Genomic DNA, 19,964 nt, shown 5'->3' with positions numbered 1-19,964 from the left:
TCACTCTTTTTGCCCAGTGAATCATTGAAAATAGCATGGAATAGATGATGTCAGGGACCTGCTGCAGCATAATTCCTCATCCTGGAAAAGGAGCACCTCTGACCCCACACTAGGAGTTTGTCTAATGTCCTAAGCTACAGATCACCAAGAGATAAAAAGGAGGATACAAGGCTGTTTGTCACTAAAGTCATTGCCTTTATTAAAAATGTTGAAAACCGAATTAAAGCAATTTGTGTCAGATCAAATGAAACATTTATTTTTTATTGAAGTTTTTGTATGTTTGTTCAGGTTTTAACACTCAAATATTCCTTCCTGTATGCCAATAGCACTGTAGAGGAAAGTGAGGGGTTTGATGATCAAAAACCCCAAACCAATTAAAATGATTTGTTTCATTTGGCCAACAGAACAAAAACAAACCTCAGTGTATCATGCAGCCCTGAACTGCTTAACCCTTCTACAATGGATGTCACACAGGACTGATGAATTATGTATATTTCTGTTTAATTTAGTGTTGTGGCACAGCTGTACTGTTTGCCTAACAGAAAATGGAATAGAGTTTGAGAACCACAGCTCTACATATTAGCACATGCCTTGAAAATTACTGAGACTTTAACTAGAGAAGAAAATTTTCAAATTATCTCTTGCTACTACTTGTAGGTGAGCAGATGTTTCACTGGTCTAAAGAAAGTAGAATTAAAATGTAAAATCTACTACCAAAATACTGCTTTCACATGCCCTCCTGTACTTATTCTAAATAACAACAAAATTATAAGCCCTGCCACATTCTAATGTTTCTTATACCAGGGGCTGCAGATCAGTTGTGCTGTATCAGCTTTATTCCACACTTACACTTAACATCCTGTTTGAATTATCAAACTTGGTTTCTCCAAATTGAAGTAAAATATATCACAGTAATTCCTGTCTACATTTACCCCACCTCTCTATATCTTTAACATTATTTAAAGATCTGGAAATTCTCCTGCTGAAATAAATTTTTTACTGAGACCATAGTTTATAATGCTTTTTAAAATTTTTATTTTTTAATCCTAGAGATGGATGTGGAGGAAAGGAACTGTAGGAAAGGGTATGTAGGAAGGTATAGAAAAGCATGATGCCACCCACCAGAGTGTGGCATTTGTCCCAGCAGATGTGGGAGTCAGGATGAGTTAGTTTCTCAGAGATAAGCCAATCCCCTTAGGTAGCACTGTGAATAGAAGGACAGAGACATCTCCAGGAGGAAATTCAGCTCATCTAAAAGTAAGTGCCTAACATGGCTGAGCTGCTGAACTCAGATCACTGATTATAATGCATTCAAAAAATTTAATTTAGGCAGACGACTCTTGGAAACAAAGGCAATGAGTTTGGTCGTTTGGAAACAAAATACAATGAGTTTGCTCATTTTCCCCAGTGCATAATGTATGGACATGTACATGGACAGTGAGGAAATGCCAACACATCCACGGGGGCTGATGCTGGTTCAGCAAAGTCCTGGAGCACCTGTTTGTGTCCCACTTTGTCTGAAGCTCCTGTGCTGAGGACTTTGTATATTTTCCTGGGCAGACAACCTGTAATTCCTAAAGGGTGTACCAAACATGTCTCAGAGATGTAATTCTGTGAGGATTTAGTCCTTATGGTAGGAATATGTTATATTACAGTTGAATGTCGTAACTTTACCCTGAGAAGAGATAAAGAGATCTCACCCAGGGATCACCCACACAAGCACAGTGAGTGAAGTAATTTGCAGTCACAGAACCAGAAGGTATAATTTAAGGTACACGTGCCTTTGATGTCAGAAGGAACAGACATCCAACTGGTTCTTGAGGCAAGACAATTTCAACAGCTCTCAATTTATATGAGCAAACGTAAATGGGAGAAGTGTCATTTACATTGAAATTTAAGAGTGTTTTCAAAATCATATGGATTGATGGATGCCCACTTCAGAAAGCTGAATATAGTCCCTTAGTTTTTTCTACTTCCTTAAGCAAGTAAAGTCTAAGCTGTTTTGACTTATTAATATATCATTTATTATTCATTCATCATGCCAAAAGACAAGGTGCTACTGAGTTTTCCTATACTTCACTCTTCATGTGTATAATCACAAACAACAAAACCAAATATGTACTTCCATTTTAAAATAACCAGGAACTTCACCTGCATTTTTTTTTTTTTGAGATGGATATTGTATTCACTGCCAAAAAACTTTTATTAGTAGTAATCCATCTGTATGCTTAGTCCTAGGTAAGATCCGAAGTGCTGTTGGAAGTGCTCAGCTCCTCATGTCTCAGAAATTCCAGCAATTTTATTGGCTTTGTCAGCAAAATCTGGTAAGTCACTTTGCCTGGTTGTTCTTGAAGAGTTTAAGTTTATTCATCCATAACATTCCCCAAAACGTCACCTTAAATTTTAGAGTTTAATATTTTTACTTCAAAAACAATTGTAGTGCATCTGAGCAGTAGCATTCTGAAATGTTATTTTCATGTCCCACATCAATTTCCCCTTTTTTTTAAACTTAGTCCTTATTATGATGTTGGTAGATTTTTTTTTAAGCATATATATAAATGTAATTTCAGTCTGATGATTATGTTTTGCTTTTCTCTTTTTGCTGTCTTTAATAAACAAAAGAAAATGAGAAGGGAACAAACACAAGTTTTCTGAGACATTATGGCTTATTTTTGCAATACCCTAATATAGTAACTATATTTCACATAAAGAAGGGGGGAAATTTTCACATTAAAATAAGTGGAAAATCATAAAATAGAATAGAGGAGAGTACATGATCCAGCTTTCTACGTACCTGAAAATAGGACTGATCATGGAAATGAGATATCTATAATGTTCATCAAATTAAGTTGGATAATTTGTGTTGGCAATTATGTATGAGATGTCCTGGGGCTAAAGGAACAGATACATTATATTACTTACTGCTATTGTTCTGGAAGTTCATTACAGACTAATTCAATTCTAAATGTTATCTTCATTAATATGACAGCAGCCATCAGTGATACAAAAGCGGTGGCAAGATGATACTAACCAATAGAAGAACATAATTCTTCAAGCTACAGCTGATGGTAGAAAACTTTTCTTTGCCTCTCTCAAATAGCAAGTGTACCTTTTCCTTCTGACTGTCCCTAAACCTCATATCTTGACAGTACTGAATTTTGTTGTGTGTATGACAGCAGACAATACCTATAGTCTGCTTACATACTTTTCTTTGCCCCTTGGGATTTGTCACATAACTTCCAAGGCAGAACATTTGTTCTGCAAAGACCTACTTGCTACTTTCCATCCATAAAGGTGAACATTCAGAATACCTGCAATGAAATAATACTGAGAAAATATTGCCAAAAATGTCATACCTTCTGATAGAAAATATTAAGATACATAGTACTCAGTAGGAAAGGATCCAGTTATCAAAAACTCTGTCAAAACAAGAATTTTAAAAGCTGTTACAGAATAACAGAGGAAATATACAAAGTCTGACAAGCAAGAATTGAGCACATCTGTATTATCAATTATATGATGTGTGCTCCTATCTAGTAATTTGTTTCATATCAAAAGAAGAGAATCTTCAACATTGTCTGAAACTTTGTCTCTGCAAATTTAAAAATGCCCTCCATTACCTGATTGATTAAGTTGTGCAAACTAAGATTTGGAGAGCCTAACCTCCACTCCACTTCATTTATCTTCAAGTGGGCCCAGCACTTGTGCTCGAGAGCATTACTGTAATAGCAAGTGCAGCTCCTGCTCAGCACAGCCATCAGCTGTTTGAGAGAAAGAGCAATTCATTACTGCAAAAGCAATAGAGACTGCAAGGAGAAATCTACAACTTTGTAGACAACACAACCAAAAAATGGCAAGATTTTACTTCTCTTTTTCTCTTTTGGATAATAAACCTCTGAAGTCCGTGACAGCAGCTTAACCCCACTCGCAGGATTTAGGTTCTGAAAATCCTTCACATTCATTAAATCAATAATGGGCTCTGAAGAAAGCAGCAACTGCAAAACTGACTGTAGGTCATTCATGCCTGGAGGCTTTCCTTCCTACAACTAATGATAAAGTTTGTTGCTAAATAGTCACTTAGTGCATACATACAGCAGGGTTTCCATAGCTCCTAAGGCAGTGCCCCTGGGGAATGCTGCCAGCTTGTGTATTCCCTTTCTCTAAAACATCCAGCATGTACAGGGCTGCCACAGGGCAGCTTCTCTGACAGTGTTCAGCATCTATAAGCTTAAATGTAGGACACAGAACAACAGCATTTAATTGTGCCAGTTCAAAATGCAACAAGGGTTTCAGAGGAATATACTTACTAAACTGAAATTTAACCACGAATGCCACATATGGACTTTTCTAAAGGATCATGGGAACTTCAAATGGCACATTTGATTATGCTTCGCGTTGGGAGCTCTTAGGGTAAATTCATAGAAGTGTAAGCTTCAATGAAGTTCTCTATTTTATGACTCTGGCTGGCTATATCCTACACGTATGCTGTTCCCACTAACTACTTAAGAAAATGTCATTACTGATTAATAACTAGTCTCTTTTGCATTTTTTACATTACTTTTTGTAACACCCTTTTTTTTCTTTGAAGTGTCCTTCTCCATGCTCTGTAGTCAGCACAAATCCCACTCAGCTTGTATGTCATGGCTGCAGACTAAAACAGAGCAGCTTGAGCACCATCGAGGTGCTTGTTGCTTGCTTTAGGCCTCCTTCAAAAAGAGGGCTGCAAAGCTGAATTCCAAGTAAGATACAAATAAATAAGCAGTTTCTGAGAAGAAGCAGGTTTAAGCCAATGTTTTCTAAACTTAGTTGGCTGTGATAGTACTCATTTGTGCCAGCATTTCTTGATCATGAACTGTGCATGTGTAAGAAGCAGGAGGCAGCCCTCTTGTGTCCAGAGCATACATGGCACAGCCCTCTGCAAGGGTTGTGCTGAAGGCCATGGTCTTCACAAACACTGTGAGCAGAGTGGGGTGCACGAAGGTACAGAACAGCAATTAGCCTTGATTCAGAAGGCAATGCCCTTGCAATGAGTGGAATCATTTTCTGGCTGTTTAGAGGAAACTGAGGAGAGTGAGTGAGGAGACCAGGCAGGAGACAACAGATTGCAAGATAAGACAGACTGCTGTGGGACTCCCCTTATGAATTTCACACAGGGAGTCAGTTCCTAAAACCTGAAATATTGACCTCTGTAGAGTAAGTAACCCCAATGACATAAAATTTAAACTGTTTGGTAACATATTGGGATCCACCCAATGAAGTAGTTTTCAGTAAACACTAATGTGGAGTTGTAATGTTTCCCAGATGTCTGTTATAATCTATATGGTCAGTTCCCTTAAGTCCCTGAAGCTCCCTATTAAAAGGAAACATTCTTCTAGCGAAGAAGACGTGTAAGACTTGGCCCAGATTCCAGTAGGGCCTAGATATGGGTGACACTGCATGTTGTCATGCTCAGTTCCAGACCCTAATCTCCCACAGTGGCATCTGTAAACCCAAGTTTGAGCAGCAGTTCCAAGCTTAAAACCCTTAGAAATGTGTGATTCAACAGCAATGCTGACTTATCTCCCAGTTTCTAGACAGCTGTGGGGTTGTGTTTAAATATAAAATGCCTTTGACCACTAGATTTGAGAAAGGTGGGGAACAGAGCCTGCCATAACAGCAGTGATGCTGACAGAGCAAACCAGTCTTTTCAGCTTTTGGCCAGAGAGGGAGAGATCCAGATTCTGTTTGGCATGGTTTTGATGTTCTCTCTCCCGGCTCCATTCTTTAGACCACCATAATGGCTTCCTCCTGTCCTGGAAGGAAAAAGGCATGAAACATGTTCACAGCCATGTTTACCATTTAAGCCCTATTTCAATAAAGTGGCAAAGCTCTCTTCTTGAACTAGTACCAGTGCTCAGAGAGCATAGGGTTAAGAGTCTGCATACTACCTTATAATACAATTTTTATCCAGCACTGGCATCAGGTTAATTATCAAATACAGGATCATCTTGCTAATTGTTACCACCAATGTTTGCTCCATTAAGTCTTAAGCACACATAGCCTCTTAATTGCAGTACCTGGTGGTCATGTCTTCCCAGTTCCTCAGTATTATTCAACTCCCTGGAGAACAAAATCCAAGCATCCCATCAAGATTTCATACTTTGTGCATATGTTTGAAGACAATGTAAACATCAAGTTCAGCATAGGGTGACGTCTTTGTGGCATTGTTTTGTCTCAATCAGCTATCGTGAATGCAATTTTGAACCAGGAAGGCTTCAGGCTGGCTGGAATACAAACCACGCTCCCCTTGCCTTTAATAATCAGCAGACAGAGGCTGTCAGCTTGTTCCTTTTTAGAAATGCAGGTCAGCACAGCATATGGTGCTAAGGAGCTTCCCATGCCGCACATTCGGGAAGGCTGGCGTGTGACATCCAACTCATTCATGTTTGGGTTGTGTAGGAGGCACAGCTTTCCAGTCACAGCTCCCAGCTGCAGAGCACGCAGAGCCTTAGCTCTGAGCAGTGCTGCAGCAATGAAATCTGGCACCGTGCCCTTCCTGCCTCAGTGCACACCCTGAAAGCCTCCTGGAGTATTCATGTTCTGTCCTTTGTGCGCTACAGGACCCGAGTGCCATGCCAAGACCAACTTCCCAGGACCTTGCAGGTTTCTGGGACTTACTGCAGCTCTCAATTGAAGATGTCAGCATGAAGTTTGATGAACTGCACCAGTTGAAACTCAATGAATGGAAAATAATAGAATCACCTGAAAGGAAGGTAAGCAGACCGTGGACAATACCATTTACTCCCCATTTGTAGTTCTGCACTATCCTTGTGTTAAATACAATAGTGAAACACAATAGGTTTCTAACCCTGGGAAGTATTTAATTGGCATGGCCCAATTTTTACATGGAAACTTTTATCAGATATCAGGAGTCCTTTCTTTTTTAACAATGTTGAGCTGAATTATATAATAAATAAAATGAATTTTGCTAAGCTGGTTTACTCCATGACACTTTTGTTCAAATTATTTGATTCACATTCTAAAGGCTAGAATAGAAATATATTCTTATTAATTCAGATGGAAGACAATACCCCAAGAATTCACACAAGGTAAATTCAGCACTCTGCTACATTTGGGGTGGATCAAACTTGAACACTGCAGTGTTTAACCCTGCCTGCATGACACAAATGATAACAGAACTGGAATGAGAGAAAAGCATGTGACAGAACAGAGCACAGGTCATACTAAAGCTCAGCTGACATCCTTCTGGGGGACAAAGCACTGCTGGTGAAGTCAGTGCACCTGTGCTCTGCAACTCCACCACTTGGGAGATGCCCCACATGACGCTTACAAACCAAAGGTGACAAATTGCCCATAATAGCAGTGTAATTCTGAAACTGCCCTTCCCCTCTCTAGAACTTCATCCCTTACCTTGATTATCCCACTATCCTTGCTTATTATTGTATCAGTCAGATGATAACAGTATTTGGTTTGAGTCAGTACTGTTGGCCTCAGGTGAATATTTGTTTGGTTTGGGAGGAATTAGGAGGCATTTTGACAACTTTTTCATTTCTTCATGCTCCTCTTGGATTTTAATTTTCAGCCAACGGGTTGGTGGATGGTGAGTTTGCAACTCTTGCTTACTAGTGGCAACTAGAAGTAAGAAATTATTGTAGTGACAGCAACAGTGATATTCCTAAGAGGGAAATAACTAAAAGTAGAAAAGAAAATAAGATGGGATGACAGGAATGGAGCTTTTATGAAAACGGGAGATAGAGAAAATAAAGACAGGCAGAACTGGCTATAATGGGGAATAGCATCCCAGGCTGTTGCACTATTCCTCCATAATGCAGAACTGTGTTTTTAAATAAACTTAGTTATTTAGTCTTGACTATTGCATTTGGATAGCAGAGGCACAATTAGTTAAAAAAAACCAAAAAAACAAACAACAAAAAAAAAAAAAAAAACCAAAGAAACCCAATTAAACAAAACAAAAAACCCCAGTGAGGGGTAAGCCATAAGCGTATCAGTTCAATTTTTGTATTATTTGAATCCTGCTGTGCATCAAATTAACTGTGTTCTCCATAAGGAACAGCCCATACTCTGGACTACTACCATTACTTTAAGACATTATATAGCAAAAGATCTGTCATAGTAACTGTACCTATATAAATGAAGTTATGGAGTATTCATCTTCAGGGCTATACAGTCCAGTATTAAACATGAAATAAAAAAATAAAAAAATAAAATAAAAATAAAATAAAAAAAAAAACAAATCCAAACCAAAGTGATTTAATTTCAAATTTGCATCTAATTTCAAGCGCACTTTGAATGGAAATTGTATGAAATCACCTCCAGAGTCCATTTCTTCTAACCTAAATTAGTGTACAATACCTTGGTTATAGGCCCTCATATGATATTTTACAGTCTCTAAATGGTCAAAACAATTCTTGATTTAACACCTGCAGAGAAATTTACAGCTCCTTTTGTAACAAAATCTACTGACTTCACTTTATAATTTGATAATTCTTCAGAATAATTTTCTTTAAAATGGCCCAGGCTTGCAAGCAGAACAATTAGCCCTATGTTCTCTCTCTGGCTGGCGCTTGAATGTTTCCATAGAGCAATTCCTGGAGGAGACTAAACTAATAGACATGTATACACAGCTGCTATCTCATATCCAGCTGAGGCTAAACTCAGTATGATTAATTTAATCAAAAATCCTGTCCTGCTAATCTTAGAGAGTCTTTTCACTTGATCAGACCACACAGATGCGCTGAATTCTTATTGGAGAGACAGTGTGTGTTTCTGTTTATAATGAGTGTAATAATGTGTCAGCTTAAATCAAACAAATCCATATGAAAGTGAGGTGTGCAGATTGCATGTGCCAATACCTGCGAGGACGCTGGAAGGAAGCGCAGTCTTTTTTCAGGCACAGGACCATAGAATGCATAATGGTTGTCAAGTAAGAGGTTTTGTCAGTGTCCCTAGTGTGGATAGCTGTTCATGTAATCCATTAGTCAGCTGATGGGCAAGCACAAATTGAGCATGCTTGATGTATGTAATCAGTATTCTGCATTTCATGTCTTTGATGTGCATGCTCTGCTGACAAGTACCTTTTACACGCCGTTCACCCTTAGTTTTAATGCCCTGTTGCAGGAAGAAAGAAAGATTCCTCCTCCTGTACCAAAGAAGCCCCCAAAAGGAAAATTCCCTATCACAAGAGAAAAATCTCTGGACCTACCCGACAGACAGCGGCAGGAAGCCAGAAGACGGCTGATGGCTGCCAAGCGGGCAGCCTCTTTCCGGCAGAATTCAGCCACAGAGCGTGCAGACAGCATTGAGATCTATATCCCAGAGGCTCAAACCCGGCTTTAAAGACAGAATGCTGCAGAGTTCCTTTTTTTAAACAAAATGCTTGTACAGTTTGTCACTTACCTGGTAATTTTTGTCTCATTCTCTCCACTAAATATGCCCTTGATGTTGTGTTCTTTGTGCCATAAGCACAGTGGAATGCTTTTGATTTCCTCAGAATTTGCTGAGCTCACCGCAAGAACAACTTCTTTTTGTATTTATTGTCTGACTTACAATCAGCTACAATGGATAGGGCTTGTCAAGACCTGACTTATCCAATATATTCTCAGAGGACAACAAGAAACACCTCTTGAGATGGAACCCAGCTTACTTTTTGTTATTTCTATTTTTATAAAATGTGTGATAATTAGGGATAAGAATAACAAACTATAAATGGGTGCATCTCACCATTCACTAGAGGCATTAGCTAATCCAAGTAGAAGGTGCTACAAATGTAAAGAGCAGGAAAGAAAGAACCCATTTATCTCCTTGACCTTCAGTTTCTTTTCCTAGAATCCAGCTAACATATTTACCCATGCGCTCTGCCACTCTTCTCATCTTTGTTACTGCAAAATAACATTAGGCCTCTCATCTCATTCAAGTTTCTGGAGATGAACAGGGATATCCAGCCACTAAAACTCCAAAGTTCATCAGAAACCAAGAAGCATACAAGTCTGGTGATGGTGGGAATGTCCACTGAGAAACGTTTGCTGTTAGCAGTATAACGACACACTGAAACCTAAGCAGAATTGTAATGCAAGAGGACTTGAGTGATGGTGAAAGGAAAACGGAAGCCTTAAAAAGTTAGATCTTCTGTAGTAAGACGAGTAAAGAAAAAGTTATACTTGCTCCTTTGGACCACTCATTGCATTTTTAACTGTTCTTTTACATGTTAATATTTATTTTATAAACCTTCTCTCCTTCATTTCAAGAGCTGTGCTATATGTACTATTTCAAACTCTCAAATTGTTATAACAATTGAGTTTCCAGGGTATCCTTGAGAACAAAAAAATCTTGCTTGTTTAAACTGCCAGTTGTGATGTTGTAAACAGTTTAAGAAATATGAATGTGAGTGGTAAGTATATATAAGTTTAAATGGTTATGTTAAGGTAAAGGTGAACTGTGGTTTACAATTGTAATTTTTTTTAGAACTATTTTTCTATGCAGTATCATTTATGGCAAGAATAAGGTTCTTGCTTGCTTCAGACATAGGAAAAAAAAAAAAAACTGACTCAAGAGATAAGTGATTTCCAGCTATGGAATATAAGGAAAATAATAAATTTTCAAGCCTCATATTGTCAGAGAGAAGTGGTAGCTACCACAGTCAAGAGGCTTTCATTTAAAACAAATTAGGACAGAATTATTCCACTTCACCTACCTTCCAGAGCCAACCAAGCAGTCCAGCACCTAGAAGTCTTCAGGTGAAGACGCAATAAAATGAGCAACATGCAGCCCCCAATACCAAGGTTTGAATCTTATTGAACACAAGTTTAGGTGAAAAGAATGAGAACCCAGTGAGACAGACAGCCCCAGCTACCACATTCCCCGTTTACCTGCTTTAACAAATGCAATGTATTTAGCCATAGGCAGAACAATTCTTTAATTATACTCAAGCACTTTGGTTCTTCACCTGTTGAGCACTTTAAATCCAAATCCCATACACCCTGCAGCCTGATGGATGAGTGAAAACGTGAAGTACCATAGGTTTTGCAGATCTGACATTGCTTCAAATCTGTTTTCTTTTGTTTGGTTGCTTGGTTTTTTTCCCTCTTTTTCCCCAGTGTGTGGTATTAAGCATGAGTTCTGTCTTTGGACAACTGATAAAGCATGCTTGGCTTCAAAGTACGAATCTTTAGAGATGAAGTTTTGAGAAGTTCCTGTGAGAAGACACCCCTGTAAATTGAGCCTGGTATCTGGTATATACTTTACCAAATAGCCTTAAACTATATTTGAAGCAAAAACCAAGACGAATGTATATCCTTCAAGAATGCAAAAAAAAAAAAAAAAAAGGACAAAAAAAATGAAAAAAAGGAATAAAAAATAATAAATCCCTGAAATATTCTTCTATAGATGAAAACATTATATTTCCCATCCCTTGCGTTTTCGAGGCATTTTCTATTAAGGAAAGAGCTGAATCCGAGGCAGTGTACAATATTGATGCTATTTCCTATATTTGTTGTACTATTTTAAATACAGAAGTACATGCAGAGACTGGCATCTTTAGTCTTGAAAACTGGTATCTTAAAGTGGAGCTGCTAATTAGAATATCCACACAAAACCAAAGCCAGTATTTTTCCTAGATTGAAGAAATTTAAACTAGAGACACACACACCTTTACACATATATACATATGGCAGCTGACAAATTTTATCTAATTTTCTGCACACTTCCAGGAGGAATCACTTGCTTTACTCACTTGAACCCTTCTGCCTGAAGCAACAGGTCAATTAAGCAATTAAGACAAGCTGTACCTGATCCTGCCAGTAATCAGACTTTATGAAGACAAATTGTAAACCAAACAGATTACAGATAAACTGAGACCCCAGCTGGCCTAATAATGCTGACTTGGAGGAGTCTGTGTTCTACATTTCCTATGCTGCTATAAGAAAATTCTCAGTATAATATTTATAAATCTATGATTTCTGTTTGTTCCACCTTGTTCAAACAAACAAAAAAACCAAACAACTAAAAAAACCCACAAAAACAATTGGAAAAAAATCAAAAGTAAACTAGATGCCTACCAACAAATTTGATAATGTTGTCTGTGCACATTACTTCAAAAGAAGTGCAATATATTAAATTGTTGTACAGGTAACATTTTATTTTTTAAGGCAAATAAGCCCTTTCAATTTACATATTGTACACCTGATTGGTTTAGAAAGATAACATTATGCTTATAATATTTGTGTTGCAAATAAATCAAAGTCAGATTGCTTCATTCTCTGACATGAGAAACACGGTATCTTAATAAACATACGTCCAGATCTATTGTAATCTGACTCCACATCACAAAAATAAATGTCAGTTACAAAACCAAAGTAGGAGGAATATAAATAAACAGAAAGATAGGAACTAGAATGCTTTCTCCTTTGAGAGTTCATGGTATAGACCCACTCACAACAGCTGAATATAGCAAAATAGTCTGGTGTTTAATTAAATATTAATTGGGCTAATATGTATTCTAACACATTAAAACGATAGAAAGTCTCTGTTCATTTAGTCATTGACTGTAAAACACAAGTATACTAAACAGAATTCAGAAAATTTAAATAAGGAAAAAGGCCTGAATGGTAAAATTGATATTTGCCATACTTATTTTTGCTTTGTATATTTTTTTAGATTTGAAATTCTTTGTAATTTGGTGGAGTACATTATGAAGTGTTTTATTATTTCACGTCCATCTGATTAGAATGGCCTTTGGCAGAATGCAAACATGAACAACATTGTACCTGAACATGAACAACATTGTACATGAACAACATTTGGTAGTTTAATACCAAAAAATGATATTTTAATTCATGCTTAAACCTTGACACCATATTAGATTTGAAATCAATCAGGAAGGAATTAAAGTGTGCATAGGAAAGTGCGTGAATTTCATATATATAGATAGATATAACATATATTTCATACGATGGAAATTATTTGTTTTAAAATAAGCCCACGTCCTGCTGTATCAGTAAATTAGTACTCTACTTCCTCAGCACTGCATCTAGTACATAGTCAAGGAATGTTTGGTCATTGGGTGGTTTTGCAGGTAACTGCTCTGTGACGAGTGCCACGCGTGGCACGGTGTGTCACTCGGGGCCTGCAGCCTCCTCGCGGCCTGTGGAGCCGTGCCCTGCAGAGGTTCCTGGCCCCGTGGCACCTCAGGCAGTGTCACCGCTCTGTCCCCGGCCCTCTCCACGCAGGCCCCCCGGACCTCCAGTCAGCCCAGCTCAGCCTTTTACACTCGAAGCCTTGAGCCTGCCCTGCCCAGCTGGTGGGTTTGATATCCTCCTCAGCACCTCAGAGCTGGCACCAGTGGCGAGGGCACACTGGAGGCTGTCCCATCAAGTGCTGGTTTGTGCATGCCGACTTGAGGCCTGGAGCTGGTCTGGCAGCACCGGGTGTCAAACTGTGTGCACTGAAAACCTGTGAAAGCAGAGCCTCAGTGTAAGGGAGCTTATATGAATTGTGAAGCACCGTTACTCCCATTACTGTTCCTTGAGCATCTTATGATGCAGGGACACCACTGGCCAGCTGCGCTCGAGGTAAGGAATATCAGCAAACCCCTTAATGACTAGAGAGGTGCTTCCTGGTGTATGACAGGTTGGCACCCACACTTACACAGTGCCTTTCATCCAGAAGGATCTCCAAGCACTTTATTAGCCAACACACAAACTCCAGGCTGGGCTGCAGCTGGGACAGGTAACCCCAGCATGGCGGGATGCTGGGGGTTCTCCCACCTGTCCCCACACTGCTGGGAGTTTCCTTCCATGCTTCCAGCATCTGGGACCTCACAGTCTGAGCCTGTGCTGAAGGAGAAGAAAAGACTCACTGAACCAAGGGGAAGACCTGAGCAAAGCAGAGATGAGGGCAATCAGTGCTCATACCATACCCTAGGGAGTAGGCAGGGAGTAATGAGCATCAAATTAATCTTCCAGAACAATCTCTGTCTTTTCTGTTCCTGACAATGGCAGTGAGGTCCTGGCAGTGGAGGAGCCCCCTGGGAGGGTGCCGGAGGAGACTCCTGGCTGGTGCCAGGCACAGGAGCTGATGGCACCGGCAGCTGAGCCCTCTTGGTCAGGAATCTTGGCAAGTCTCCCCTTCTCAAGTGCATTTCCCTCACTTTCTTAGTGGGAGAGATCCATCCGGGGTCCTTGCTGCACAAGCAGCCTTCCCCAGGCGCCCTGTTCTCTCCCCAGGTCTGCCTCCAGCCCAGCTAACACGAGGGATGACGTGGGGCACAGCACTGAGGCATGATGATTGTGCTTTGGTTTGGGCAGCTGCTCTCTCGTGAGACTCAGCCCCAACCCTAAGGGTTCTTCTATGGCAGAGCAATGGGGGCACCTCTCTCTGCATGGACAGGATCAGCAGATGAGAGGCCACCATTTCATACTGCACAGAACAGAGAGAGGATATTTACATGCATCAGTATATACACATAACGATTTTTCACTGTCAAGGTTCCAGAGAACCGGACCCAGGAGCCTCAGTCAACACTCACATTCCTGTAGATTGTGCCACTTTCTTGCAGCTCATCCTCACACAGATGGCTGTGGCAGGTTCACTGCCTGCTGCAGCCCCATGGCCCATCAGCAGCTACTCACCATGTTCACCTCCAGGGACCATCTTTCATGAACATGGCATACTCATATGCATATACAGAGTCCTGTCAGGAATTAAGCCCTCTGTATCCACAGAAATTGCTTAATTTATCTCTGAAATGCAGCTACCTCTATGGCATAATGCTGTAGCTGTTTAACTACATAATAGGCTGTTCAGGACAGCAAGTATAAAACCAAAATTGAAATGGAATGTTGCCCAAAAGAAAATTTGGCCAGCATATGTGGGCTGATTTAGCTCCTCTTAATGAAATAAAATTCCAATAGCTGAAAGGGGCCATGGCATTCATTACTGAATGTCTTTTCCAACATAAACAATTCTATGATTCTGTATCTAAAAATGGTATTCCAGATCTTTTCTCATTAAATGCATATTGCATTTCATAAAAGATGATGGCAGAAGAAGACTGCACGTTCACTGATCCACCTTTCCACACCCAGCTTTTGTCCCATTGCCCTTCATTGCCAGAAGAGAGCTGGGCTTTTGAAGTCAGATCGTAGTTAAGGTAAATTAGTCTGTCTACACAGCTTGCTCTTTAACTGAGCAAACAGAACAGTTTTCATCAGCTGGCAATTTAATTCTATATTTTATTAAGGCCAAATTGTTATTTTTCTAAATTGGTTTTGTTGGACAGGATTTTTTACTTCTCTAGGTACAAAAACATGGATATTTTCACCTAAGCATAAATGAGGAGGAGGCTTATTTGAATATATAGTCATTATTCACAAACACAGTCCATTAGTGAGGAATTTTCTTCTTCTTACCTTGCCACTCTTTCATTCAACACATCATTTCCCATTCCTAAAGCTTCACTGTCATACAAGTTTCTTATTTGTGAGATGGATTATTGCAGAGCACTGGGCTAAGTTCTGATCCCAGTTGTATTAGGATCAATTCTCAGAAACTGAAACCAGAAAGAAATATCGGATCTGAATCAATATAATTCAGATCAATATCTGAAATATCTGACTCAGCAAGTCTGAGGTAGGAAGGACTCAAGGTAGCAAGCGTGCCATTACTTTGTAGGAGCTCATTTTTCCTTTGAGGAAGGTCAGAGCCTTGCAGAGGGCTCGGTAGTAGATTTGAGTCTCTGAAGAGAGTCCTCACAAAGACATGCCAGCTTTGTTTGTAATTACCATGGAACCCACATGCTCATATCCATGCTTTGATTTATCCTTTGCAGGTTTAATAGAATGGCCATCTCATTTTAAAAGGGCTCACCTGTATGTATTATTTAGTTAAATTTATACATTAATTTCCTGACTGAAATAAAATTCCCTTTCAACTAGCCTGGCTTATATGCTCTAAAACTGTTCTTTCCTGAAGAAAAGCCACTATGACTGTGCAGGATTTTCTGTACAGAGACAAAACTCATACTCTCATTTACCATGGACCTGCCAAAATAATCAAGTGTGGCCTAAGGACTAAATTAAATGCCTCCTATAGAACTTCAAGGAATGTTAGAACCAGGAAACTAGCTGTTTAGTTATCATTAAAAGTATATATAAATATATATAAATATATATATACATAAGAAATCATATCAACAATGAGGATGAACTGAGTGCCAAATATTCACCATCTGTATAAAACTACACTTCACTAGAATTAAACTATTTTATGTAATTCTTTCTCATGCTTTTATGGTTCTTTTGATAAATTCTATTTAGTAGCATGCAGGATACCTAAATTGAATGTACAGTATGTTGTTTCATTGCTACAATAATTTATTGCTTCTCAGTAATATCTTCTTTACCAGAATGTTATTTGTTACTTTGAAGACATATTTGAAAATTGTTTTATTATTGAGTTATTCTTTTTTTCTTGGTTCTCTACTCACCTCCAGCTGATTGTAAGAAAATGTGCTTCACTATTTTGCCCCATGGCTCTTTTATGAAGCTGCCTCTTTCAATTGGTTTATGTATTGTTTATGTTCATCTCCTGTAAATAATTCTGCAATTAAATTTTTTGAGAAAAAGTAGAGTGCACTCTTTATTACGTTTTAAATTTTGCATTAGTTAAAATCTGACATTTCCAACTAGGCAATTTTTAGACAACACTAAACTATTACTTTAGACTTGTAGCCTTTGAGGTGTTAGGAAATAACTAATAGAAATAATTTTGATAGAATTTTTAGTTGAAATCAAAGGAAGATGCATATAAAATCTGATGGAAAGTAACAAATAATGGAATAAGCTATGCCATTCCATCGATGTGTTTTGATTTGCAGTCATTGATATTATAGGTATAGAACGTCATCCACTGATTTTGAGTGAGAACATTGCGTATCATAACAAAAAGAATACTAATCTCTTCTGTTTGTAAAAACCCCAAAACTGAATTACTTGTAAGCAGTCATTGGTGGACAGAAGTAACTGAATGGATTTGTTTTTACAAGTGAATCCTCAAGCATCTGTTTGTGTTTTTACTGTTTGCAACAGGATAACCAAAACCAGCTTCTAGCCTGCTTCATGGTTTTCAGCTCCTTTCAGGGCAGAGAAATCCTCTTCTGGGAATGGCTTTAGCAACTCAGCAGAAAATTTGATGAACACTTAGCCACATTTCTTGATTAGACAAAAGCCATGGTAGGCATGAAACAAACATTAATCTAAACAAAGGATGTATCAGAAATAATATGAAAAATAGAAATTTATTTGGCATAGAAAAGTGCCTAGTTGCTTGAATCATTACATTTTTATTGCTCGTGTATTATATATACTATTGTAATGTTACAGACCACTTGTAGATTTCAACACTGTACATTTACAAACTGAAAATATTCCCTCACCATGAAGAACTTACAGCCAACCAATAGATAAGAAATAACAGATAGGCAGACACAGTCGAGAAATTGATGGGAAGAAGTGAGATGCTATTAATTAAAATGAAGAGCAGCACCCCAGCATTCCATGAGCTGTCATTTGTTTTGCAGCCATCAGAAAAGGAGGGGATAATGAAGTGGAAGATACCCTCAGGGATGTCTTCCCAAGAAGAGATTGAGTTCAAGAAACACGTTTGCTTGAAAATTTAATACAGAGATGATGAATTTTGGCATCCTGAGGTACCTGGAGGTGGAAGATGACATCTCCTGATTTAATGGCTGGTGCTAGGTACACCATGGACAGGTGGTGTTCAAAGAGGCTGTGAAAGGTCTTGACAGTAAGACCAATAAAATTCAACATTTGATATTCTGATGGCTCATTGCTTCTATGAAGGAATTCTCATTTTTAATATCTCTTGTGGAAGGCTCAAAATTTTCCAGCTACATGCCAGCAGTTTTAATGAGAATGAAATTTAGGGAGAGGGCATTAGAGCAGCTAGTGGTTGTTTTTGTCTATATCCCAACACTGGATGTTATGACATGGAGCATCACTTGCAGCAGTTCTGTACCATCATATCAGAACTAAGGCCTTGATCTCTCCTAGCCGAAATTCCAGTAACCTCATAGCTTCCCTTAGACTTCATGAGCTCCCTAAAATAGTCTGATCCTTCCTGCAATCTGGAAAGGATCTCAGGACTAACAAGCAAGCTGTTTCTTGTACAAGAGCTTCACAGATGGCCGAATGTCAGCTCAGTATTGCAGGCATAGCCCTGTAAATGAGGACAGGCATCGCTGATGAACTAGTAAGGTCAAGTAAAGCTGGGGCATAGATGTGGCATATTTTATTTCAATTGCTGAACCAAATAATCAGGTGCAGATTACATGCTCTGGAATTAACATATTTATTCCAGCTGAACTGCACTGACACTGACAGTGGGTTTGTGGAAGGCTGCTATTGTTTTAACTATAGCAGCACAGCTGAAGTGTGAAAATTTTGAAATGTAGACAAGTACCTTACATAACCCATTGCAGCCCTGACACAATCCCTCCACAAATTTTGACGTGACTTTTAAACAAGCAATTTGTAAGTAGCTAGAGGATAACACAGTGATAAAAACTAGGCACTGCTGGTCTGCCAACATCCCATCACGTCAGCCAATTTAATTTTCCGCTTTAACAAGATGAATGGCCTAAGGAATTAGGTAAAAAAGAGTAGGCTATGATAGATCTTCATTTCATTGAGGCTTTTGATTCAGTTCCAGTGTACTGTTTTCATATAAAATTAGGAAAATAATTCTCTAAATGAAGTTTTTTCTAAAATTAAAACTGATGCGTCTAAAAATATTGTTTTAAAAATGCATATATGTTTGACCATTTGTGAAATCTGAAGGTCTTTTGGAGTGTGAGAAGGAGAAAAATCTAACCTGCTCTCAGTACTATTAAGCAATTTCTAAAAAATCATCAGTGGTGTGGAGTATTATATTCATTGACATGGGAATAGTTACAGGTTCTGCAGAGGATATGATAAAAATGCACAGTGATCCCAAAAAACAGGCATGCTTTCTAAATTCACTGTGATGTAATTCAGTGAGGAAAAAACAAAAAATGCTGTATTGAATGCTGTACTAAATGTTGTACTCTGATGTGACAGAATATTCTTTTGAGAAAAAGCAGAGCAAAGAAAATGTAATCACAAGTTAAAGGAGAGCCAACCTGATGCTAAATCAACACACGCTAAATCACATGCGCTTAAGAAAAGAGGAAATCTAATAGTGAATGTATTAGCTTATCATTAAATTAGTGTGGCTTAACAAATTATTGTGCTGTGTAATCATCCATGTATACACAATCTTAAATTGCAGCATGCACACATTATTGGGCTTGACATTGCAAGCCAAGGTAAAACAAATTACCCACAGAAGGAAGAAGTCTTCAGGTCAATAAAAATCAAACTGGTGTGTGAAGACATGGCTCATCCTCCCCCATCCAGGCTGCTCAGTAGAAATCTCCTTGGGCACTGCATTTTGCTCTATGTCAAGTGTCCAAGGACTTCTAAGAGATTTGGGTGGAGGTGATGTTTGTCTCTGTCCTAGGTATGAACCTCAGCAGGTCTGAGATACAGGGCAGGATGCTTTTTGTGTGCTTGTCTGCCTGTGTTTAGGAACCAGACTGCCACATTTGGGCAATGGTAGGATACAGACTCTCTGAATCTTGCTGTCTTCAACTTAGCCACTTCCACCCACATTCTGTCTGAGATGGCAGAAATTACCCCCTGGATCTCAAGCAAACAGTCAAACACAAAATGCTAACAAGTGAGATAAGCAGAAACATTTCATAATGCTTGAAAGTGGCACTGACTGGCTGAGTATTCAGTGATGCCACTGAGAAAATGGCAAGTCAGATTCTGGGGATGTAGGGACATTTCCTGAGTGCTACAGAGGTTCTTGTTCCACTTTGTTCAATACTGTTGAGTTTTGGTTAG

General features: G+C 38.8%; 1 protein-coding gene across 19 annotated transcripts in view; it reads left to right on the top strand.

Moving 5' to 3' along the window:
• Window positions 1–16,642, top strand: part of DLGAP2 (DLG associated protein 2) — a 455,404-nt gene extending 438,762 nt beyond the window's left edge. For 17 of the 19 annotated variants that reach the window (XM_063150740.1, XM_063150738.1, XM_063150739.1 and 14 more), the window contains 4 exons: window positions 2,233–2,324; window positions 6,600–6,752; window positions 7,583–7,600; window positions 9,139–16,642. In XM_063150740.1, coding sequence (XP_063006810.1) covers window positions 2,233–2,324; window positions 6,600–6,752; window positions 7,583–7,600; window positions 9,139–9,357 — 482 coding nt within the window. In that variant the 3' untranslated portion in view covers window positions 9,358–16,642. The remainder of the gene's footprint in view (window positions 1–2,232; window positions 2,325–6,599; window positions 6,753–7,582; window positions 7,601–9,138) is intronic. The other 2 variants (XM_063150755.1, XM_063150737.1) reach the window with 1 other exon arrangement.
• Window positions 16,643–19,964: the final 3,322 nt, after the last annotated feature.

This window comes from Melospiza melodia, chromosome 3, assembly GCF_035770615.1.
Source record: "Melospiza melodia melodia isolate bMelMel2 chromosome 3, bMelMel2.pri, whole genome shotgun sequence".
Taxonomy (NCBI): Eukaryota; Metazoa; Chordata; class Aves; order Passeriformes; family Passerellidae; genus Melospiza; species Melospiza melodia.
The sequence above is the reverse complement of the archived record's forward strand: the minus strand, read 5'-3'. Positions and strand labels throughout refer to the sequence as shown.